The sequence below is a fragment of the Notolabrus celidotus genome, chromosome 14 (assembly GCF_009762535.1).
Source record: "Notolabrus celidotus isolate fNotCel1 chromosome 14, fNotCel1.pri, whole genome shotgun sequence".
Classification (NCBI taxonomy): Eukaryota; Metazoa; Chordata; class Actinopteri; order Labriformes; family Labridae; genus Notolabrus; species Notolabrus celidotus.
Window position 1 is genome coordinate 1,323,775 of NC_048285.1, and position 24,712 is coordinate 1,348,486.

A 24,712-nucleotide genomic window follows, 5' to 3' on the forward strand; every position below is an offset into this window, starting at 1 on the left:
TCCAACATGTCGCTCTGCTCTCGCTGCATTTACTGTGAAATCTTTGAAAGAAGAACGCACGGCTGGTAGCGTCTTTTAATCCTGGCAGACGTCACGTGAACGCGCATGCAGGCGATCGTTCGTGCCAGCCCTCGCTCTGAACGGAATACATTTTATGAAACATACAAAATCTAACATGAACATTAAAACAGTCTGGATCAATATATAAGCCCAAGTCCTCCTCTCTATCATCCGGGTCCTTTTGCAGACAATGCTCGAGTCCAACCTCAAGTCCGAGTCATCAGCACTCGAGTCCAAGTCCAAGGCTGTTTCCGAAATCGCCTACTATACTAGCAGTACGTACTGATATGTCCAAAATTCAGTATGTAGTAAGTAGTATGTGAACAAGAGCAAAATCTGCAGTATGCCAAAACTCCCCGGATGTCGACTGATTCGGGAAAATATCTCAGTATGCATCGGACCAGTCTGCCTCACGTACTGTTTCCCATAATGCACAGCGCTCGTTCTGCTTTTTCTTTTTCCTCATTTTTTGACGAGAGGAAATCTGTTTTTGGGTGCTGTGAAAGTTATCAAATTACATATAAACCACTTCCTAACTTTTTAAATCATAAATGGATGCTAAAGAAGCTTTTTATTTATCGGCTTCGCCGTTGTTTACTTCCGCTTTCCGAAACCGGAAATCCAGCGAAGTCTGGCTCAGCATGCTGCATGACAGATCGAACAGAACAGTCATACTACAGACTAAATTCAAATGCAGTATGTAGTAGGCAATACCTACTGCCTACTACATTAGTAAGTAGTATGTAGCAGGCCGTTTCGGAAACAGCCCAAGTCACGAGTCCTGCAAAACGTGACTCGACTCAGACTCGAGTCCGAGTCCTGGACTCGAGCACTACAACACAGGTTGAAACAAAGTTGAGTTTTTCTTGCACGTTGGTTTCATGACTGGATTTTGTCCGGTGAAAAATGGACGAATGTGATCTTAGACCTGATTTTGGTTGGTGCTCATCGGTCTGTGTCAGAAGCTGATTTCTTTCTGTAATCTGAAACATACATTTTTAATCAAAGTCTCTAAAAAGTTTCACTTTTAAACAAGTTTTCATCGTCTCTCCTGCAGAGGTCTGTAAATGAATATTCAGCTGTAATATGCATGCTGGGATTTAGGTCCAGGGTGTCTCAGGTGAGGGGATCCAGGAAGACATGCATTAGACGGGGACCTGTAAAACTAAATAATAAGGATTTTGTGCTTCTTCCACTTGGCAACATTTCTACATCTTCTTCCTTCTGTTTCAGGCTGCTGATTAAGAACGGGAACAGCATCGATGCAGCCGCTCTCTACGACTCGTACGAGGTGGAGTACCTGCCCAACGAAGGTCTGCTCAGCACCTCCAGACATCTCTTCATCGAGCTGACCACGGACGCGGCAGGAACGTCCACCGGCATGGCCGTCAGGTACCAAGGTGAGAACAAGCTGCAGATAATCAACACGCTGCACACGCTGTTTGTGGTAATGGGGTCATGAAGGGTCTGTGTTCATGAAACAAAGTCTGAGAACATCCAGAAAACACCCCGTGTCCTCAGGAAGAAAGAAACTTCTCACTAAAGATGCAGTTCAGCGGCGGCTCGAGGCCAAGGACGGCTCAGCATCAGTCAGAAATCTCTGCCCCGCTGCAGATTCTCTGAGAATTATCCTTTTAAAGATCTGATGAATAAAACCTTCAGCTGAGTGTAGCTTGAATGCTAACTGCAGAGTGAGTGGCTGACTGTTGAATGGAGGTCAAGAGTTCCCGTGGTGAAACTCAGGTAATGGAGGGCGATATGACGACCTGAAGAAAAGCAGCTGATGAATGAAAGGAAAGAAAACTCTGAGAGGGTGAAGAGAAAGAGAGAATGTGTGGGAGGGGAAGATGTCGAGACGTAAAGTTTGAGAGGTGAGCGCAGGTTTCCTGGAGGTGAATCAGTTTGTAAAGAAGCTCGACTGTGAGTCTCTTGATTCAGTTATTTTCCTCTAAGTGCTGAATTTAAATCTGTTTACTCGTTTAGAAATGTTCCATGAACCTTCAGATACCAACACAATGACGCTCACACTGCCTCAAAACTCAAATGTTAATTTTTAAATGAGTTTAGAAACAGAAGAAGGCTGCAGTGATTTTAAATTTCATAATCTTCTAAATGAACACCCTGTTGTATTAAAGAAGTCTTTAAACTACAGATTGAGACTTCAAACTCGTCAGGAGAGTTAATGAATAAAAAGAGGAGAAGCTTTTTGTTCTAAGATTAGAAATATACAGACTTACTGTTCTGTAACAGCAGGAGTCGCCCCCTGCTGGCCACGGAAAGAATGCAGGTTTAAAGTGTTTTCTTTTTTCTTTAATTAGCATTCAATATATTAGAATAAAAACTTCTGCGTTTCTGAATTATTCTCTCCATCCTTCTTGTTTTCTTAATTTTTCTGTTCTTTGTTTGCTTCTGTAATTTCTTCTTTTTTACCCCCTTGAAAGTTTTTTTGTTGCTTGTTTTTTTTATTTTCTTCCTCCTTCCTCTTTTCTACCTCTTTTTCTTTTTTTTTTTTCTTTTTTTCTTTTTTTTTTCTTTCTCTTGTCTGCATATATATTTCCAGTTTGTGTCATGTTTGTCACAAACTGTCAAATATTAATGCAATTTATTCTTGCAGCAAGAGAAAAGAAAGAAAACCTTTTTCTTCTGTGCTTGTGACTGTGTGCATGCAACCATCACCATCCCTCTTAGAACTCTGGCCTATCTTTTATTGACAGCTAATATCATGTTCTGTAAAAGAGGGCCTGCACACCTAGGTGGGCCAAAATAAATAAAAATAAGAGAAAGTAAAAGAAAGATTACATAAGGATATACAAAGGGACAGGGAAAGAGAAGGAGAGAGAGACCTAAGACACTTAGATGGAGAGGGACCATCTCACCATGATGCCAAAAAAAAATCCGTGGGGTGATACTAATGATTAAGCAACCCTTAGTGTCCACAATCATTACTGAAGCTTGGGTCGCAGAGGGTTGCCGCCGTGCTGTGTTCTATTTGTGTAACAAGACCACCACTGGTGCAGATGAAACCACTTGGGTCAGATCAGCCGAGCGGTACGGCCCAGCACCCGGGCCGCGAGAGCAGTCAGACCGAAGGACCCAACCCGCCGCGGGAGACCCAGGCCAGGGGACAAGCCAAGGACCCAGACCGGAAGCAAGCAGGTACCGCCGGAGCACCCAGGGCGACCCCCAGGTCACCCAGTAGGAGGAAAGGAGGGCGAGGGGGGAGAGATCCCGCAGCCCCCCCAAGGGACACCCCCACAACACCGCCCCCACAGCCCCCCAAGACGGAGCCAAAGGAGCCACCAGGGCCGAGGGGGCCCGGCACCAGGAGCAGACAGCCAGGCAGACGGGCAGGACCAGGACCAGAGCCCACCAACCGGCGCGCTGGAGCGGGGGGAGGGCGGAGGCGGCAGGGCCAATCCCCCCTGCCCCCCCCCCCAGACGGCCTGACCACTCCCCCCAGCCACGCCCCCCACCCACGCCCTGCGACTGATTCATTCCTCTTTTTCTAGTTTTAGTCCTCTTTCTTTAGTTATTCTCACCCCTCTTTTATTCATTCATCTGTTCTTTCTTTTTTCCGTCATGTCTTTTCTGTCATTCTGCTTTTTTCCTTTCCTTTTCTTTTCCATACTCCTTTCTTATTTTCTTCCTTTCTCCTTTCATATTTTTATCTTACCAGAATTATTATTTCTTCCATTCTGTCTGTCTTCTTTCTTTGTTTTGTTCTTTTTATATCTCTTTTCTTGGACTTTTTCTCTTTTTCTGTGTTGCTTGTTCCTTTTTCATTCTTTCCTTCTTAATGCAATTGTTCCTTCACTTTCTTTCCCTTCTTCCTCTTCCTTTCATACTTGTGTTGCTGCTGTTACTGAGCTGAACAAGCAATAGCTTTTATTTTCCCACACAGTCAGCCTCCAATCTTATGACTTGAGCCCAGATTGTCTTATTTATTCATGTGATTCCATTGTTTTTATTGGTTGACTGTTTTCTGATATGCTTTTTAAAATGGAACCTTTAGCACTTTTATCATTTTATCATTTTATCATGTCTATTCATTTTACCATTTTTAGTGTTACATTAGTTTTTAGGATATTTTTTGTATGTTTTGCACATTAAGTAGATTGTTCTGTCTGAAGTCTATCTTGTAATTTTGTATCGACCTAACATCTCACTGGCTGCAAAACAAGTTTACCTACGGGTACAAACAAAGTAACCTGAACCTGTGTTTTCACTTTCTTCCCTCCTGTCTTTGTTTTGTTTTCTTCTTTCTTCTATTCGGTTTGGATTGATATCTCTTTTCTTAGTCTTTGTCTCTTTTCTTTTTCCTTTTTCTTTTATCTTTTTCCTTTTCAGATTGATTCTTTCTCTTTACCTCATCTTTACCTCAGTACCATCTTTCTGCATTTCTTTGTTTTCCCTTTTTCTGTAATTCTGTTTATGTTTCCCTCTTTCTTTCTTCCTGTCTTTCTTCTTGTCTTTTTGTATTTCTCTCTTTCTTTTGCTTTCTCATCTGTTGCTCTATCAGTTTTATTAAAAGGATCTCAGTTCATTTCCTCTTCACAGACTCTCTGTATTTTCTGTCTCTCCGTTGTTGATGTAAAGGATGGAGAGCAGAGAGAACACTAACTCTGGATCTCTGCTGTCATAACTTCTATAAGAGCGTCTTTATGTCGAACGTTACGGTAAACTCAAACGATCGCCGCTTCAGAGCGTAGGAATTCATCTGATAGCGGCGCTGAGATATCACTCAGCTCGTCTTATCTCCCGTCCTCACATTTGTCTCTGCTCCCTCCATCAAAAGGTTGTCTCGTCTCCGGTCCTCGAGGACCGAGAGGAAACACAATCAGTGTAATCTGCTTAGTCCTCGCTTCGCTGCTGCAAATGGGATTAAGTCCGGAGGGAGCGGCGGCCCTCATTACAGCCATTAACAGAATATAACAGCGCTCAGCTGGCCGCCAGCTGATTGGATGTTCCCTCCTTCATCCTGACGGATCGTTCGCCCCTCACTGAACTCACACATGCATCATCTCTAACTGCCGATCGGTCTTCAGGAGAGGATCCATTACCTACAATTCATACGTTTCTGGGATTCCTCCTAAAGGTTATCTTCATCAGAGCTGCTCCGATACCAATAATGCAATCAGGAGAATGTTTTAAAGACACAAAGCAGAGTCACACTTTTATTAAAGGTTGGTTCAGTTAAAGCTGTTTAAAGGAATGTATTCACTATCTGCTTTTTCATGCATCAGTTAGAAATATCAGGATAGTTACCTCGTGTGATCTACAGTCTGAAAAACATCAACGTGCTAAAGGGAGTGATCCTGTGATGGTTTGATGCAGCTGGGTTGAAGCCTCTGTCATGGTTGCAGCCGCGGTCTCAAATGTTTGAGGATGCTATCTCCTCTGAAAGAACCGCTCCTTTGTCCCTCTGACCTCTGACCTCTTCTCTGTTCCTCAGCCTTCGCGGCGGGTCACTGCTACGAGCCCTTCGTAAAGTACGGTAACCTGACCAGCAGTGACAGCACCTGGGCGGTGGGAGCGTTGGTGGAGTTCACCTGTGACCCCGGCTACACTCTGGAACAAGGATCTGTCACCATCGAGTGCATGGACCCCAACAACCCTCAGTGGAACGAGACGGAGCCGGCCTGCAGAGGTCCGTATGTCGGAGAGTCACCCTCTCATTCACATCCCTCTTTTATTTATTCTCTCTATTCAGGGCTTTGTTTCTTTTTTTTATCCCCAACAGTGTTCAATTGGTTTTCACAACTTTAGACATTTACATTCATACACATATATCTTCATATCTTCTCAGATACAATAACAAAGGACATAAAGATCTAAACAGATCTTGCATCCACACATAGGAGTACTATATATATATGAATAAATGTACTTCCTACCTGCTGGAAAATACCTCATTAGCTAAATTAAAACATTAAACAACATCTTAGAAAATATGAAAGTTAAAAAGAAACAATGCTCGAATACTAGACTGGAATGTAGCACCTTGAATACTCCCCAACAATGAATATATATAAATATATATCTGTTTAATTTAGTTATATATAAAATACAATTAAATACAAATTAAATTAATGAATACAATAAAAATGGATTCATTTAATCTTAATATTTTATTCTTTATAATTCTAATAAAATAAAACAAAACAGTAAATATATTAAAACACATTTTATTTATTTATTTATGTTTTATTTAATTATTATAATTATTATTTATTTTATATATTTATTAGGGATGCTCCGATCAGGTTTTATGCTGCCGATTCCTATACCGATCAGCCATGAGTGCCGATCACTGATACCGATCACTGATACCGATCACATGGACTTTCTGTACATTTTTCAATTTAGTTATGGTGAGTGTTACATGATCTGGGAAAAAAAGGAACCATAAAATCACCTTAATTTAGAAAAAAAAAACATGTTTTTTCTTTCTTCTTCAAGAGAAAAAATACAAAAACATTGCAGACACAAAGCAGCAACTATTCAGTCAAAAGGACAACTGAGAGACACTTAAATGTACCTGCTATCAGTAACCCAATCTTTAACAGATTGGAAACATTAAGGCTCTCAACAGGCTAAATAGTGCAGAAAGTCAAATAAATAAAAGACAATATATCTCAAGTTTGTCTTTCTGAATATGCCATGTTTGAAACTCGTGAATCTTACAGAGAATGAGATTCCTTCTTTAGGGAGACGTTCGATGTGAGAGTACAGTCTGGTGGAGCTCTGGCAGCGATACATCTGTGAATTATTTACGTCCCGGTGGCACGTAGCGGGACTCCAAGTGACAGAGCAGTCGGTGGAACCCGGTGTCTTCCACCTCTGAGAAAGGCTCATATAACCCGATTCAATTATTTTTGGGGTTATTAGCTCACAGCCTTCTGACTGTCACGCTCATACAGGCGAGTGTTTCCACCGTGGGCTGTGTTAGCTGCCGTCTGACTGATGCTGCTCCGGCTGTCTTCTTTTCATTCACTGCCGTGAGTCTCAAAACCTCACCATACTCCACCAAGTGTTTGTTCTTTAAATGTCTTATTAAATCAGTTGTGTTGAAGCTTTTTTAACGTGCTTCCCCTGCGAGGTATTTTTTCGTCGCATGTGTTGCAGGATGCAAACTTTACATCCCTCTTACAGACTGTCTAAAAGTTCCACACGGCAGACATGTTTGTTGTGGTTTGCCGCTGCGTGCCTGCGCAGTGTGAAGGAAAGGGGGAGGGGGCACACTACACACAGGTCCTCTTCAGGCTGCAGGCTGCAAAGTATGAGATGCAGGTGATGGTTTTTTGTGATCGGCAATGAAAGGCATTGATCGGCAAACACAGATCACATACTTTTTCACAGAAATCGTCCGATAATGATCGGTGGCCGATTGATCGGAGCATCTCTAATATTTATATTTATATTTGAAATAAAAAGTAAAGTAAAATGATAATAAAAAAAAAAATAGTAAATGAAATAAATTATTAATTCAACTAAATCAGTGCTTGTAGTCAGTCATCTGAGTTAAGGAGTATACATGGTTAGTAATCACATTCTAGTATTCAAGCAGTGTTTCTTTTTAACATTCATATTTTATAAGATGTTATTTAATGTTTTAACTCAGATAATGAGGAATTAACAAGCAGGTATAAAGTGTAGAGCCGGGAGCAGCATGGGTTTATATCAGAAACAAGGACTCAAACTTTGTCCCTGATTCTACAAAGTTTTTACCTATTTGAGGCCCTTTATCAGGGTAAGGGTTATTCATGAGTGTGTGTGTGTGTGTGTGTGTGTGTGTGTGTGTGTGTGTTCCAGCTGTGTGCAGCGGTGAGATCACAGACTCTGCAGGAGTGGTCCTGTCCCCTAACTGGCCCGAGGCGTACGATAAAGGACAGGACTGTATCTGGGGGATCCACGTTGAGGAGGACAAGCGCATCATGCTGGACATCCAAGTGTAAGACTCCCGCCTCCTTAACCTTTGACCTTTGATTAGCATGAAGCCACAGTAGCACCAGCTCCTTTCTTTGAATCAAATCATCTCTGAACCCTCTTTATCTGCGCTCTGACGTTCAGCAGAGTCAGACTTCAAACAGCGCTGCATGAAGAGTTTTCAGATTACAAAGCGCTCCCTCACCATGACGGGTAAAACACATTAAAAACACAACGTGCTGCTAATGAAAGAGCGCTCTGCTTGTGAATGAGATGCGTAAGTGCCACGCAGACAAAGGTTAATTAGGTGCAGCAGAGGAAACTAATTATATCAGGGTGGGTTTGTTTGGCACCCCCACCCCCCCTCGCTCCTGTGTGGAGTCGAGGGTGTGAGCGTTCGGGATGTGAGAGTGTGTTTCCTGTGATTGTGGTGCCGAGGTGGAGACACAACACTACACACCCTGCCGTGTCAGAACCCGATAAGTCAGTCAGCTGCAGAAAATTATTCGCCACTCGCAGGCAAATGAAGGAGCGCTCATTAACATACGTAGCATCTTTAGCTGTGTCTCCTCTCCCTCTCTGTGTCTGAGCAGCACCTGAGCTCCTGTTGTTCTTTGCGGAGACGTGATTAATGGCCTCTGACGTTCTTCCACAGAAAGTGTGTCAACATAAGTAATCGCTGCTGTTCCTTTATTAGAGCAGGTGGTTTAGGAAGAATTTATGACGCTCTGAGAAACACTCTGACAATATAACACCTTAAAATATTTGTCTCTGTGGAACCTGCAGTCATGGAGGTGACATCGAGTTTACACTGAGGATAAATGTCAGCTGCATGGAGCTGGCAGTGAGTCCTGTCTATGACTGGAGATAAAACTTTACAGGACATGTAACTCTTTATTTTTATGGTGTAAATAACAGAGAAATGTGGAGGCTGCAGGAAAGTATCTGATATTTACATCATGCATGTAGTGAACAGGTTGCAGCACCAAACAGATGTAGCCTGATGTGCACCTCTTCAAAAATATAACTATGCAGACCGCAAGCACTGTGATTGGTCCGCTGTGTAGCATCATATCTCCTGCATCAACATTTCCAGTATAACAGCTCTCACTGATTCAGCGACCGTACGTTCAATCTCTGATGTCTCCTCTCTTTTTGTCTTTGCAGTAGTTGCAGTATGATCCGCTGCTGCTCGACATTTATATAGTTTAGAACAGTGGTTCCCAAAGTGGGGGTCGGGACCCCCTGGAGGGTCGCCAGACACTAATGGTTATTTTTGAAGCAAACGTTCTGGACTCCAGCTGATACGGACGTGCTGGACTCCAGCGGCAACAGCTCCTACTACTCGTCTCATCACTATCACCTCTCTCTCTTACTCCCCTCTATCTGTCTTTCCAGACCCAACTCAGTCGAGGCATGATGGCTGTCTAACATGAGTCTGGTTCTGCTCGAGGTTTCTGCCTGTTAAAGGAAGTTTTTCCTCGCCACTGTAACTAGCTAAATACTGCGATGTGCAATGTTCATGGTGGATTAAGGTGGGGTCAGACTGAGTCTTACCCTGTCTTGAAGTTTGGGTCTCTGTTCATAATTTGACATATAGTGGTCTAGACCTGCTCTGTTTGTAAAAGAGTCCTGAGATAACATTTGTTGTGATTTGGCGCTATACAAATAAAGATTGATTGATTGATTGATGATAGTGGGGGGGGGGGTCGCGAGATGTCTTCCAGAATTATTATTTTTTTGTAAAGTAATCTAAAAATGGAATATTTGACCTCTGACTGAAAAAAATAGCGGCAAAAATAGTAGTCACATTTGAAGTGAGACCTTGCAAACATTCATGACTTTTCTGCCTTTCTTTGTTGCCAGATGACTCTTAAAGATGACATATCATGCAAAATAGACTTTTTAATGGTTCTCTCCCTGAAATATGTTTCCCTGGCATGTCTACAAACCCCCCGAGAATGAAAAGAATCCATTCTGCCCCTGTTCTGATTTCTCCACCTTTCTGTAAATGTGTGCTGAAACCAGCCGTTTCAGTTTTCAGTGTTTTTGTTACGTAACAACAATATCCGGTCTGTCACGGAGTCAGAGCTCGGAGCTTGTTCAGCCCATAGACTGTATAAAATACAACTCAACCCCTCCTCTGTTTTTCATTCCCTGCACACATGTGTGCTAACAAGGAGCTTAGGAGGGAGGCATGCTAGTTGTAGGCTGTCTTAATAAACACAAAGGTCGGTTTTACTCCCCACGTCTGCAGATTTGAAGATCTAGTGGATGATTTTTATTTATCATGGAAAAGTGCTAGCGCTAATTAGCATAGCCACATAGCTACATGTTCATAGCTGTAGCTGTGTACCAAGACACACGTCTACATACTGACAAATAAAACAACAAGAAACACTAAATCTGTGACCAATCCTTCAGAAAGGTCCTGCTGCCTTTCTGGCAGAGGTCGGTTTTACTCCCCACGTCTGCAGATTTGAAGATCTAGTGGATGATTTTTATTTATCATGGATAAGTGCTAGCGCTAGTTAGCATAGCCACATAGCTACATGTTCATAGCTGTGTACCAAGACACACGTCTACATACTGATAAATAAAACAACAAGAAACACTAAATCTGTGACCAATGGTTCAGAAAGATCCTGCTACAGGCGCCTCTCCGTCAGGATCAGATTCTGGATCAGATTCAGAGGGTTGAAGTAACACGGTCTGTGAGCAGCCGTGTATATTCAGCCAACATGTAAACATTAGATCAACGTGCTGGAGAGTCGAGGCACATCCACTTCCTGAGGGGGCGTGGTCAGAGAGAAAACAGAGTGTTCTGAGGAGGGCTGAAGAAGAGGGATTTACAGGCATGCCAGAATCTGATTTCAAAGTGTTTTTTTTGAGCATAAACTTTAAAGACATGTTTTGGGGACCTCTTAGACCAATATATATTGATGAAAAAAGCGTGATATGTCACCTTAAAGGTTAGGCTCAGAAAACAATTAATGTGCATGTAGGTTGGCAAATTTTCTGCAGACCAGCTAAATTAAGGATGAAGCAACTTTTAATCACTTTAAGGTACAGTGGGGGTCGCATGTCTTTGGCACATATATTTTCGGGGTCGTGGGCTGAAAAGTTTGGGAACCCCTGGTTTAGAGTGTACCATAATGTCCTGTCCACAAACAAGCAATAACCCTATATGAAGTGGGAGGGACCTGACACTTCCTCAATTTGTGACATCACTCATTGGTAGAACATTAACGTCCTGCTCAGATTTTCATATTGTTTCCTTTCCAAACTTTTCCCATTCAGATTCTAAAACAAACGGCCCTGTTGTGGTGGATTGAACATGAAACTGTCCTCATTCAGCTCTCCTTCTTCTATGAGCTCTGTGGTTCACACACCTTTAAAAATAAACTAATGTCACAACTTTGAACCCTGCTGCTATCATCACCACCGCTCATGGTTTAACTTTCTTTGGAGAGATCACTAACCTAAAATTTCTCTCACCTGCTCCGCTCCTTCATCAGATTGATGGACAGGATCCAATATGGAAACATCTGTAGCTTGCTGATTTAGCATGCTAACGGAAGCTAACGATTTGACCTATTGGTCTATGGTGTCAACAAGCAGAAGCTAAATGTGTCTGAACTCTTCTCTGTGGATTGATTTGACATGACATGTGATCACTTTGACTCTTGTGTTGCTCATCTTTGTGAAAGTTTGTAACCGTCGTCAAGGGGTTTAGACCAATCAGAATCAAGCACCTTACACAGCCGGGTAAGAACTCTGGCTGCAACAATGGAGGAAGCTTCTGGATAGATGGCTGGTCAGAGGAGTGTGGCCTCTTTTGGCATTTGCATGTGTTAATGATTTTTCATCACGATTTTCTATATTAAGACGGTTTGGTAATTTCAGATCGGTTAGCCTTGAATTTGTCAGTTTCTAAATCAGGTGATAAACTTTAAATATGGAGGAACTCTCCTTGTGGGTTCAGGCTTTTAGAGTTGTTGTGTATTGTGTGTGAGTCTGTGTGTTTGCGTGTGTAGAGGATAAACTCTACTCGCACACTGCGGTCCGGTTTTCCACCCGGCGCTCATGGGAATAAACCAAAGCAGAGAGGATCTTCCTGATGTAGCTCAGAGTCTGCTCTCTGTCTGAGCATATGCCTGCAGGTGTGTGAGCACCTTTATGAAGCTTATCAATAGCAGCTGTTCTCTCTGAGCCCTGTGGGCACACACTGTACAGAGATATATGGGGCCTTTAACAAGGTCCCCTGATATCAGTCTCTCACTCTCCACACACACACCTGTGCACCTGGGCACGTATCTGCTGCTCCATCTGTGTAACGGCAGCAGGGACATTATCACCGAGTGTATCAAATGACTTTTATAGATGGCCTTCAAACGAGCGAGGAGGGAGGGAGAGCTGTGATTAACTTAAATCGAGGGGAGTAAAATAGAAGAAAACTGCGTCTCAGCGAGGAAATATGAAGACAGCACTCTCCACATTGTACCTTAAATATTGTTAATATAAAAGAACTACTGTGGTATTTAGCTGGGATGTTCCAAAGAGACTGATGTTCTCAAGGTTTAAACAAAAAGTCTAGAGGTCAGAAAACTGAGAACAATTCATTTTAAACGGCTAAACACGGGATCACAGAGGAACCTACGGGACAAGGGAGCTCAGGGACTCCAGAAAGGTCTATGGTTAGTAACTTTAATGGGACAGGAAGAGTTAAAGTAAGAGACAGGCAGAGAAAGGAGAGAGAGGGAAAGACAGGATCCCAGTGTGTCAGTCTAAGCCTGTAGCAGCATAACTAAAAGCTGGTCCAAGCCTGATCCAGCTCTAACTATAAGCTTTATCAAAAAGGAAAGTTTGAAGCCTACTCTTAAAAGTAGAGAGGGTGTCTGCCTCCCGGACCCTGACTGGTAGATGATGACAAAGGAGAGGGGCTTGATAACTGAAGGTTCTACCTCCCATACTACTTTTAGAGACTTTAGGTATGATGAGCAGGCCTGCATGTTGGGAGCGTAGTGTTCTAGAGGGGCACTATGGGCTCTTTAAGAACCATCAACTTGAGGAATGTCTGCATATTTCTTGGTTCATTACGTCCCCCAGAGGAGCGCCTGTTCTTCTGGGTTCTGGTGAGTCTCAGTTTCACTGTAAATAGTCGGTGAGCAAGTCGAAAAGCAAGAATGGAGTCAGTGCTGAGAAACGGTGCTTATGTGTGTAGGTTTCTGTTTCTAAATGTTACTGAAAGCTAACTTGTCGCTGCCGTTCCTCTTAAAGCGAACAGTTTTTCAGCCGACAGCCAAAGAGTGAAAAACATCAAAGTAGACGGGCGTGTTAAAACCAGAATCAGAACACTCCTGGTTTGAAATCCTTCACTCTGCTGCAGAATCTGGCAGCAAAGATTAAGTTCCCTCTTTCAGGTAGAAACACATTGAATCCTCTCTCTTCTGCTGATTCTCAGAGAGCTGAGGAGGAAACACTCTCAGGAACAAAGATTTCATTTACATAATACCAATTCTGTTAAGCCTGAGTTAGGATTTTCAATATTTCTGAGGTATTCAGGTACCTGTCCGTTTGTAATATCAGGTACACTGTAAAGCAGTTTGTAGAGAATATCAATATCAGAGCAGCGTGATGGAATAAGTTTCATCTCTGCAGCAGTCACACTAACCTGATTCCTCCCGCGTGTCTGAGACGATCACACATTCAGAAAAGTTGTTTAGAGAAAGTGAAGCTTCATAAAAAACACATCCTCGTGTGTCTGAGGAAACAACACATCACAAAGTGAGTGTTTGGGGTAAAACGTATCTCCAGCTGGTCCCGGGGGTCCGGGCAGAACCCAGCCCTGTTTTTTCAAATTGAACTAAATCAAATTATCGTCAGGGAGCGGAGGCTGAGATTGATTTTTCCTCCACAGATGCTCAGCAGAGCCGCTCGGAGCCGTGTTTAGCTTAATCACAACAAATTTGACGCCAGCCGACAAATATTCCTCAATCTGGCGCGCTGCGAGCAGGTGAGAGGCTTCATCCGTTAGCAATCACACGAACACGCAGCTCGGGGGTTTGAGAGGAGGAGAAGAGAAAGTTTGAATGTTTGTGAGGACGAGCGGAGAGGACGGAAAGTTAATCGAGGTGAGGCTGCTTCTCCTGGAGCGGGGTCACGCTGAGTTCACATGAGATCTATTTTAGGATCTTAACTCTGACTTCATGAGGGCGAGAGACGAGCATCGACTCTGAGCTGAGGTTTCTAGAGTTTCTGTGTTTTTGTCTTTTATCAGTCTGAATGAGAATTATTCATAAAAGCAGAGCGGGGAAGTCGTCCTGTGAGAGCGAGCTCAGAGAGCGGTTTAGTGATGTGATGATGTGAGATCAACACACACTCATGCTGATTCTTTGACACACAACACACAGAATAAGAGATGAATATAAGATCTCTGTCAGGGTTTACAATCTGATGAAGTAAGGAGCCTCATGCATCTGTTCTCTTATTATCAGATGGTTTTTTTCTGTCAGACATAAACTGCAGCTCATGATATTTAAGTCATAAACAATAATAATAATCTTTATTTAGACAGAAAGAAACTAAAAGAAAATAAGAGAAATGTGAGGAAGATAGATAAAAGGAAATAAAAAAGTGTTGGACGAATAAAAACAACAAAACACAAAAGATTAAAACAATCAAAAATCAGAAATGTAAAATATATTCATATTTAAATATAGAAAATAAAAATAAAAATATAAAATAATGTAATATAAAATATAAAATAATGAAATATAAAGTAATAAAATATAAAATAATGAAATATAAAGTAATAAAATATAAAGTAATAAAATATAAAGTAATAAAATATAAAGTAATAAAATATAAAGTAATGAAATATAAAGTAATAAAATATAAAGTAATAAAATATGAAATATTTAAATATAAAGTAATAAAATATAAAATAATGAAATTTAGAATTATAAAGTAATAAAATATAAAGTAATAAAATATAAAATAATGAAATATAAAGTAATAAAATATAAAATAATGAAATATAAATTAATAAAATATAAAATAATGAAATATAAAGTAATAAAATATAAAGTAATGAAATTTAGAATTATAAAATAATTAAATATAAAGTAATAAAATATAAAATAATGAAATATAAAGTAATAAAATATAAAATAATGAAATATAAAGTAATTAAATATAAAGTAATAAAATATAAAGTAATGAAATATACAATAATGAAATATAAAGTAATAAAATATAAAATAATGAAATATAAAGTAATTAAATATAAAATAACGAAATATAAAGTAATTAAATATAAAATAACGAATTATAAAGTAATAAAATATAAAATAACGAAATATAAAGTAATAAAATATAAAGTAATGAAATATAAAGTAATAAAATATAAAATAATGAAATATAAAGTAATTAAATATAAAATAACGAAATATAAAGTAATAAAATATAAATTAATGAAATATAAAGTAATAAAATATAAAGTAATAAAATATGAAATATTTAAATATAAAGTAATAAAATATAAAATAATGAAATTTAGAATTATTAAATAATGAAATATAAAGTAATAGAATATAAAATAACGAAATATAAAGTAATAAAATATAAAATAATGAAATATAAAGTAATAAAATAATGAAATATAAAGTAATAAAATATGAAATATTTAAATATAAAGTAATAAAATATAAAATATTGAAAATTTAGAATTATAAAATAATGAAATATAAAGTAATAAAATATAAAATAATGAAATATAAAGTAATAAAATAATGAAATTTAGAATTTAAAAATATATAACTATTAGGGGTGCAACAGTACATGTATCTGTATCAAACTGTTGGATACAGTGGTCACGGTTCGGTACGCCCTATGAACTGAACGATACGCAATTTTATATTTATTTGATGAACTTTCAGCTCTGTGCTGAAAGTTCAGAGGATCTGTGCTGACTCCTCAGGGCTGCATTGTCGAGCGCAGGTCCACTGAACTGCGCGCTCCTCCCACATTCATTCAGTCCAAGCTGGTCACGTTTGTTTTAACTTTGCTTCATATGGAAATCTATATTTCACCATACGACGGTCTGCTGGGTTCATATGTTCACGTATGTGTGTGTGAGCGCCCGCATAAGAGGGAAGCATGAGTGTCCTCTTTGGTTGCAGAGCAGAGTTGTTCCATGGTCCTGTAGTGATGCTAGAGGTTTTAAAGTGTGGATGTACATTACTTGTGGTCTTATACTGCATGCTGTGTAAGACTTCAGCCTGATACCGGACAGTGTTTTCCCTGCTGTTATATCGGGGGGGCACCCGAATGGTCCCGCCCACCCTTGGAAGTCAAAGCAGAAGTGATTTAAGGTTCCCTCTCTCATAGATCAGGTCTAAACCTTGTTCTTTTATTTAACAGACTAAATATCCTCATTTTATTTATCTTATTTACAAGACGGGATGTCATTTCTGTCTCTACATGGTCGTGCGTTCACGATTCTCCTCTGCTCTCTTTATCGCAGACACACACACACACACACACACACACACACACACACACACACACACACACACACACACACACAGACACACACACACACACAAACACATAAACATGCAGCCCCCACATGCACAGCAGAACATGCGTCAGGTATAGCTGCCCCTGATACATTTCATTTCATTTAAAAACTGTGCTTTTGAGCTGAAACAAATGTTGGTCATTTCAATAAACTACAAGTAAAACAAGGCGTGGACATTTCTCTTTTTCTGTATCAAAAATGTATCGAACCGTGAATTTTGTGTATCGTTGCACCCCTAATAACTATAGAATATAACATTATAAAATAATAAAACTATACAATATAAAAATATAAAATACACAAATAAAAAAATTAACAAATTAAAATATGAAATTAAAAAATTAACAAATTAAAATATGAAATAAAAAAATTAACAAATTAAAATATGAAATTAAAAAATATTGAATCATTAAATGTTATAATAATACTGCCTTACAAAAGAATCAAAACTTCTGAATGAAATCACGCTCAGGTTACATCTCTGACATTTTTAAAAGAAATATAATATAATACCTCTGATCTCCTCGGGGACGTTATTCCAGAAGATTATTTTGGTGTTTATTTTCAGCGTGATTCTGAATGACACCATCACACCGTGCTCACGGCTCAGTATTTATAATTACATAAATGTATTTGATGTTTGTTTCCATACCTAGCTGAGTGTCTGATGCTTCATTTCACACCTGCTGGGAACACCCGAGGACGAGTCTGCTGCAGGAGAGGATTTAAACAGCTGAGGATGAAGATGATGGAGTTTTTAACCAAACCCAAATAAATAAGAGTCTAACTTTGAGATAAACATGAAGCCAGCTTCTCTTCCTGAGAGGCATGTGAGTGCTGCCTCAGGTGTCTGTCAGGTGCACTCAGGTCTGTGTATGTTTCAGGATCGATGTGTTGTAGAAATGAAGGAAAGTGAACATGAATCTGAAGCCGGCAGGAGATGAATGTCTCCGCCTGTGGAAAGACAAACACTCCACACTCGTCTGCTCTCAAACTCACATCCTTTTAATTTCTCCACTTTTTGTTAAGACATAAAAAAACAGAACATTTCATCTTCTGTCAGCGCGAGTCGATTGAATCCACGCCTCTTGAACCTTTGATTTTCCAGCGTTACCGCAGTGATTAATAGCTCAATCTCAGGCTGGCTAATGAGTTTTATCAGCAGCCGCTGGTGATTAATTAGCAACAGCAGAGAACATGTCACCGCTTTATTCTGGCTAAGCCGTTTCCTCCACGCTCTAAATCTGCTCTCTACAAAGAGATAGCTCGGCCCCAGGTGACACTGTGGAACAGCTCGGAGGTTTGTAAGAGTTTGGGCTCTACAGGCTGCGGTCACAAACACACAGACGGCCCTTTGACGCTTTCATGGAGGCTGAGAGGGATTATTCAGCGTGATTGTGATGAATTCATCTCAGAGAGGGGGACATCCTCGCTGATCAACATCAGGGGGAGTTTATTTCTCACCAGCGAAAGCAGTTACGTCAACATTAAAGGGACAGTTTGGTGTTTTTGAAGTGGGGTTGTATGAGGAAGCAGAACCAGATCAGAAGCTAGACTGTCAACCTCTGCAGACGTCAGAAAGCTGTTCATGCTTGGAAGTGACAAATAAAAGGACGTGCCTCGACTAGATTTCGAATCTGCTTCTTCAATATATGGAAGCTGCAAGATCTTACTGATAACTATAAGACATAATAACTCCTTTTGCAGAGACGTGAACACAAGTGTCAGGAAGGGGGAGGGATAAGGGGACAATTCTTAAGTCTGTTGTTGTTTCTCTTTCTTCTCTTCCTCCATATTCTGCTTCTTGATGTCAGTTTTCTTTTGTTTTCTAAATCATAAAATGTGGACAAATCTGGAGCAAGTATTTATTACTGCATGCTCAACAAAAAATTTTTAAACCTAGAAATTTAAAGAGTGCAAAGATAGAATCTGCAGAGGGATGCTGGGTGACTGTAGAGCGCAGTACCAGTGCAGGCCAGCAGTGGCAGTGACACACAGGGCCCGATCTACTAAAGGTTTGCGTGTATAAAAACACGTGGAAACTTGATAGCGCACTCAAAGCTGACGTACTAACCGGGAGCACCGAGGATTGCGTCTCTCAAATGAGCAAAATAGCACTCGCAAATCATTTAGCGTGTTTGCCTTCATGAATATGCAGAATACATGTAGATCATCAGAACGCGCAAAATACTGGGAGGAGGAGATGCAAATGTAATCATTTAGCACATGCAATGTGATCTATCAAACCTGAAGCAGATAGCGGGCGCTGTTTTTGCGTCTATATTTAGCACGTTTGAAAGGCAGGTGCAAACTGGCACAGCGTTACACACACATGTCTGCGGTCACTGTAAAGCTCATCATAACATCGCTCAACATGCCCGCAACACGCGGGGCTTACAAGCATTACTAAATGTTTTAGTCAATCAAACCAAGAGAACAAAATAATAATAATAAAACAACACAAATTCAAAGCAGTTCAGCACCACGGATAGCGACCGCATCATTCTGACACCTACTTTAACTGTTTCATATAATGAGAGCACAGTAGGTCACTGTATCAACAGATATACAGTTTAGTCAAATTGGCACAGCGGCCCACATGTTCATATACAAACAAAAAATCAACATGAAGTACTCGGCCTACTCACCACTGTTTGGACGAGCCTTAAGCTCTGCGGACTTGTCCACGATGCACTGTATGTCCATTTTCTTTGATCTGTCATTCTCAATAGATAACATGACATGTCCACTCAGTCTCTCCTGTCCCATCGTGCTCATCAAGGGGTTTTTAGTTAGTTTTAACTTGGTGAATGAGCGCTCACTGAGCTGCACCAGGCAGCTCTGCGTAACTCCTCATCTCGTGCTTGCAGCAGTGTGTTGGGGTGAATTGACTCAAACATGTTCCCAGTTCCATTTAAGCTGGTGAATCTTTGGGACAGTTGCTGGATGATGATATCAGGCATTGAAAACGTTCACCCGAAAGTTGCTCCCTGGGACAGTGAGGCGACGGTCTTCATCCAAGTGACGCCTAACTTTTCTAGAGCAAGACTGGCAGACTAAGCCTCATCAAATCGCTCTCTAAACTCCATCAAAACACTGATTGTGTTTTGGAGTAGAGTAGATGCGTTTATTTCATCAGCAGATCTTCTGTTTTTTCTCACATCATTCACCTTTTCATAGATGACCTCCCAAATCATGTTTCTAACGCTGAGATGTCTCTGCTGGAGTTCACCGATGTGTTTATTTCCCTCCTCCACAAAGACCTCCAACTCCATGTCTTCAAACTTCAATTATCGCTTAAGACCACTCTGTTCTGTCAAACTCTCCATGGTGACAGCCGATAGCACACGCAAAATCCTCGTAAAGTAGGGCAGTCCGCACCACTTTTGCACTTGTTATCATTTGCGCACGCAGTCTTAGTAGATCACCCGCAACACGCCCAGAAATAACACGTGCAAAATTATTATGTGCACACGCAAATTAGCGCTCGTTATTTGGGATCTTAGTAGATCAGGCCCACAGAGAGCAGAAACATGTCAGCTTAAACACACCTTAAAATTTGGAGCATGCATTTGTCCTGTGGTTTTGAGAGTGATGCATGTCAGTTGTTGAATTAGCTCCGGTTCAGTCCTGCAGCTGACGTCTGCAGAGGTTCGAGACATTCATTGCATCAGCAGCAGAACCGGGTTTGTGTTTGCTGTCAAGGCTCTGACCTCATCCCTCCTCTGAGATTTATTTTGCAGAAATTTGAGCAGTGATAAGATAATATCTCAGTCTCCTCTGGTGGGAGCCTGCAGGGGGGATGCTGGGAGGTGGTGGGGCTGAAAGTTTGAGAGCAGCACTGATCCTGCAGCTTTAACAGCTAACGTGAGAGGATACGTCAGGGTTCCCACACGTCCTGGAAACCTGGGAAACAGTTGACCAGTTTTCCAGTACTGGAAAACACCTAGAGAATGGGAGAAAAAGTCAAATGTCCTGGAAAATGATTCCAACATGACTGCGTGCGACCTGACAATGTTAAAAAAACACATCCCCATTCAACATTTGTGGCCATTTTTATCATTCAGTTCTATTTAGATCAACCTATGGACTGATCCTCTGATTATTAGTATTATTTATTTATTTCAGTAAGGCAGCTTCCAGAGTCCTTTGCTGGCTCTTGTGTTTAATACTTAGCTCATTTTATATTTATTGAGAAAAGAGACAGCTGAGATGAGAGTTGCCCATCATTGTTACTTGGTTGCACTAATAAAGTGCTTTGCATCAATCAATTTGCCATATTTTTTAAGCATGTAAGAGATGATTTCATAGATAGCCATAGACTACAGGTCTTTCAATGTAGACTTCCACTGAGAGGAACATATTAGACTATTTAGGAACCAAATTAGGAACTAAATTTAGACTGTCATACCAGCTTGATCATCACTGAAAGGATGATCAGGTGATCGTGGAGACTGAAACACATCTAGTGGGGCTCGAGTTGTCATCCAGACATCGCTCCATCAGTGTAAGCTTTGAATTTACAGTTAGACTGATTGCTCCTCTTATCACTGCAGGGGGCCATAGGATCATAGGAAACAGAGCAGAGGAGTGTGAGCTGTGTCTGACTGGTTCTATTGAATCTTTGTAACATCACATGAGTGATGGTTAAAGACTAAATGAGGTGATTTTTAAAAAGCAAACAAACTGCATTTCAGTTTCAGTACTCCAAAGTGATCCGTTAGTACGTGACGACATGATCCATGATACCTCACCTTGTCTCATCATCCTCACAGTGATGTCCTCAGCATCAGCAGCAGCAGGGACTCTGATCTGCTCTCCATGAATGATGTAACGTCTGTCAGCGGAGGTAACTCGGGCTTTGACCTGAAGTCGTCTTGGGACTTTATGTTCAATTACTGTCACTTTAAAAATGCAGGAGCGCCGCGTGCAGAGTCCTGTTCTGTCTGACGCCTGTCACGACCTGAGGAGTTATACATGAGTGTGAAGAGAGATGTTTGACCTGCAGGTTGTGACCACGTCAGTCACTGAAAGAGAGAGAATGAAGGTGTGAGCGCGGAGGACAGAGAGGAAGGGATGTTTTATTTATTCTTAGATTTCAGTCAGATGAGCAGCGTGAAGCCTGGAGGTCATGAAGAGTGAAATGAAGCTTGCATTGATCGCTCTGTGGAGCTGCGGCTTGTTAATCGTCTCTTCAGAAGAAGACATATTTATATCAGCAGAACTTCACGTTGGTGGTGTTTACATTTATCTAAACAAGAATCCTTCCCTTTACACTGCTGCCAGTAGGAAAGCCTCTAAAAGTACAGACAGATGAATGTGTTAGGATCCGGTCAGGTCAGTAACGTGGCAGTTTGAGGGCTGTAGGGTGAGAAACTCTTCGTGTTAAACCGTCTCTCCCTCCCTAAAGTTCACGCCAAGCCTCAACACCACTTCATCAACAGATAAAGGGGACATTGATCCTTGTTTTGTTCCCTCAGCAGGGACAGCAGAGCGTCTAATAGAATTAATCCACATCTCCTCCTCTCAGGGTTTTCTTTCTCTGATAGATTCTTAAGAAGCAGCATGTCTGCTCGTCATATACAGTCAGGTCCATAAATATTGGGACATTGACACAATTCTCATCTTTTGGGCTCTATACACCACCCCAATGGATTGGAAATGAAACAAACAAGATGTGCTTTAACTGCAGACTTTCAGCTTTAATTTGAGGGTATTTACATCCAAATCAGGTGAACAGTGTAGAAGTGCCTCCCACTTTTTAAGGGACCAAAAGTAATGGGACAATTGACTCAAAAGCTATTTCATGGACAGGTGTGGGCTATTCCCTCGCTATTTCATCATCAGTTAAGCAGGTAAAAGGTCTGGAGTTGATTCCAGGTGTGACATTTGCATTTGGAATCTGTTGCTGTCAACTCTCAATATGAGATCCAAAGAGCTGTCACTATCAGTGAAGCAAGCCATCATTAGGCTGAAAAATCAAAACAAACCCATCAGAGAGATAGCAAAAACATTAGGTGTGGCCAAGTCAAGTGTTTGGAACATTCTTAAAAAGAAAGAACGCACCGGTGAGCTCTGCAACACCAAAAGACCCGGAAGACCACGGAAAACTTCTGTACTGGATGACAGAAGACTTCTTTCCCTGGTGAAGAAAAACCCCTTCACAACATTTGGCCAGATCAAGAACACTCTCCAGGAGGAAGGTGTATGTGTGTCAAAGTCAACAACCAAGAGAAGAATACAGAGGGTTCTAACACAAGATGTAAACCATTGGTGAGCCTCAAAAACAGGAAGACCAGATTAGAGTTTGCCAAACAGCATCTAAAAAAGCCTTTACAGTTCCTGAACAACATCCTGTGGACAGATGAGACAAAGATCAACTTGTACCAGAGTGATGGGAAGAGAAGAGTAAGGAGAAGGAAAGGAACTGCTCATGATCCAAAACATACCACCTCATCAGTGAAGAATGCTGGTGGTAGTGTCATGGCATGGGCATGTATGGCTGCCAATGGACCTGGTTCCCTTATATTTATTGATGATGTAGCTGCTGACAAAAGCAGCAGGATGGATTCTGAAGTGTTTGGGTCGATATCATCTGCTCATATTCAGGCAAACACTTCAGAACTCATTGGACAGGGCTTCACAGTGCAGATGGACAATGACCTGAAGCATACTGCGAAAGCAACCAAAGAGTTATTTAAGCAGTCCCTCCAGGAAGTTGCGATTTCGCGATCGCAACTATCAACGCAAATTCAACCAATCAGCGCGATTTTTTCGCGGCCCTGCAATTTTTTACAATCACCGCAACTTTCCCGCAAATTTGACCAATTACCTTAATCTCAGCCCCTGTACGTCATCGGTTTTGTCATCAATTTGACTTCCTTGGAACATAAACGTAAGTCCTCACTTGATCGGCACTTTTCAGCAACAAAACATGCACAGAGAACGGGTGAAAAGAGAGGACAGCAGGCAGGACAAGTGACCATGACAACGTTGTTATTTATAGATTGAGGGGCTCAGTGTTAGCTTGGTCTCTACCTGCAGCAGGTGTGCTTTATGAACCAGCTCTCCTCACCTCCATGCATCTGTCTCATCTTCATTGAGGATTTTTACTCCCGGTGTGTGTTAGTGACAAAGACACAACCGGGGGACGTCTGTTTACTATTTGATGTTTGATGTTGTTGCCGTGGTTACCGTAAAAAGCTCTGCATCTACAGCATGATTTAATCCAGTTTGGTGAAACATCAGACACATTTAGTAAGTTTTGATCAACTCCTTGTCATCAAAGATGTAGATTCATTTCAGAGTGCGTGAACTGACTGTGCATCAGTCGCTGCGAGGTGCATTCAGGGACAGTCGTAAATGTGCAATACAGTCCTTTCATGGCATTTTTCTGTGAATCAAGAGAATCAAAATACAGTCAGTGGCCACATCAAGAATGCTTTCTAAAAACAACTGTAATTTAGCATATTTACTTGCCCCTGAGATGTTATTGGGGGAAAAAAGCAAAAAAAAATAATCGCAACTTTCACCGCAATTTTTTCAAAAAGCTGTCGCAAATTCAGGCTTTTTGGGCCGCAACAATCACAAAAAAATCCCGCGAAATCCTGGAGGGACTGTTTAAGGCTAAGAAGTGGAATGTTATGCAATGGCCAAGTCAATCACCTGACCTGAATCCAATTAAGCATGCATTTCACTTGCTGAAGACAAAACTGAAGGGAAAATGTCCCAAGAACAAGCAGGAACTGAAGACTGTTGCAGTAGAAGCCTGGCAGAGCATCACCAGGGATGAAACCCAGCGTCTGGTGATATCTATGTGTTCCAGACTTCAGGCTGTAATTGACTGCAAAGGATTTACAACCAAGTATTAAAGAGTGAAAGTTTGATTTATGATTGTTTAGGTTGTCCCATTACTTTTGGTCCCTTAAAAAGTAGGAGGCACACATAGAAACTGTTGTCATTTCTACACCGTTCACCTGATTTGGATGTAAGTACCCTCAAATTAAAGCTGAAAGTCTGCAGTTAAAGCACATCTTGTTTGTATTGTATCGATGTCCCAATATTTATGGACCTGACTGTAACTGAACAACAACTGTCAGGCATTTAAAAAGGTTTTTATCCATGTGGTTGGCAGAAGAGTCC

The 24,712-nt window shown here is 41.0% G+C and overlaps 1 protein-coding gene across 1 annotated transcript in view; it reads left to right on the forward strand.

Annotated features, from left to right (window-relative positions):
- Positions 1–24,712, forward strand: part of LOC117825636 (seizure protein 6 homolog) — a 163,761-nt gene that overhangs the window by 121,141 nt on the left and 17,908 nt on the right. Inside the window, exons 8-10 of the mRNA XM_034701549.1 lie at positions 1,294–1,460; positions 5,513–5,707; positions 7,873–8,011. Of these exons, the coding sequence (XP_034557440.1) occupies positions 1,294–1,460; positions 5,513–5,707; positions 7,873–8,011 (501 nt within the window). The remainder of the gene's footprint in view (positions 1–1,293; positions 1,461–5,512; positions 5,708–7,872; positions 8,012–24,712) is intronic.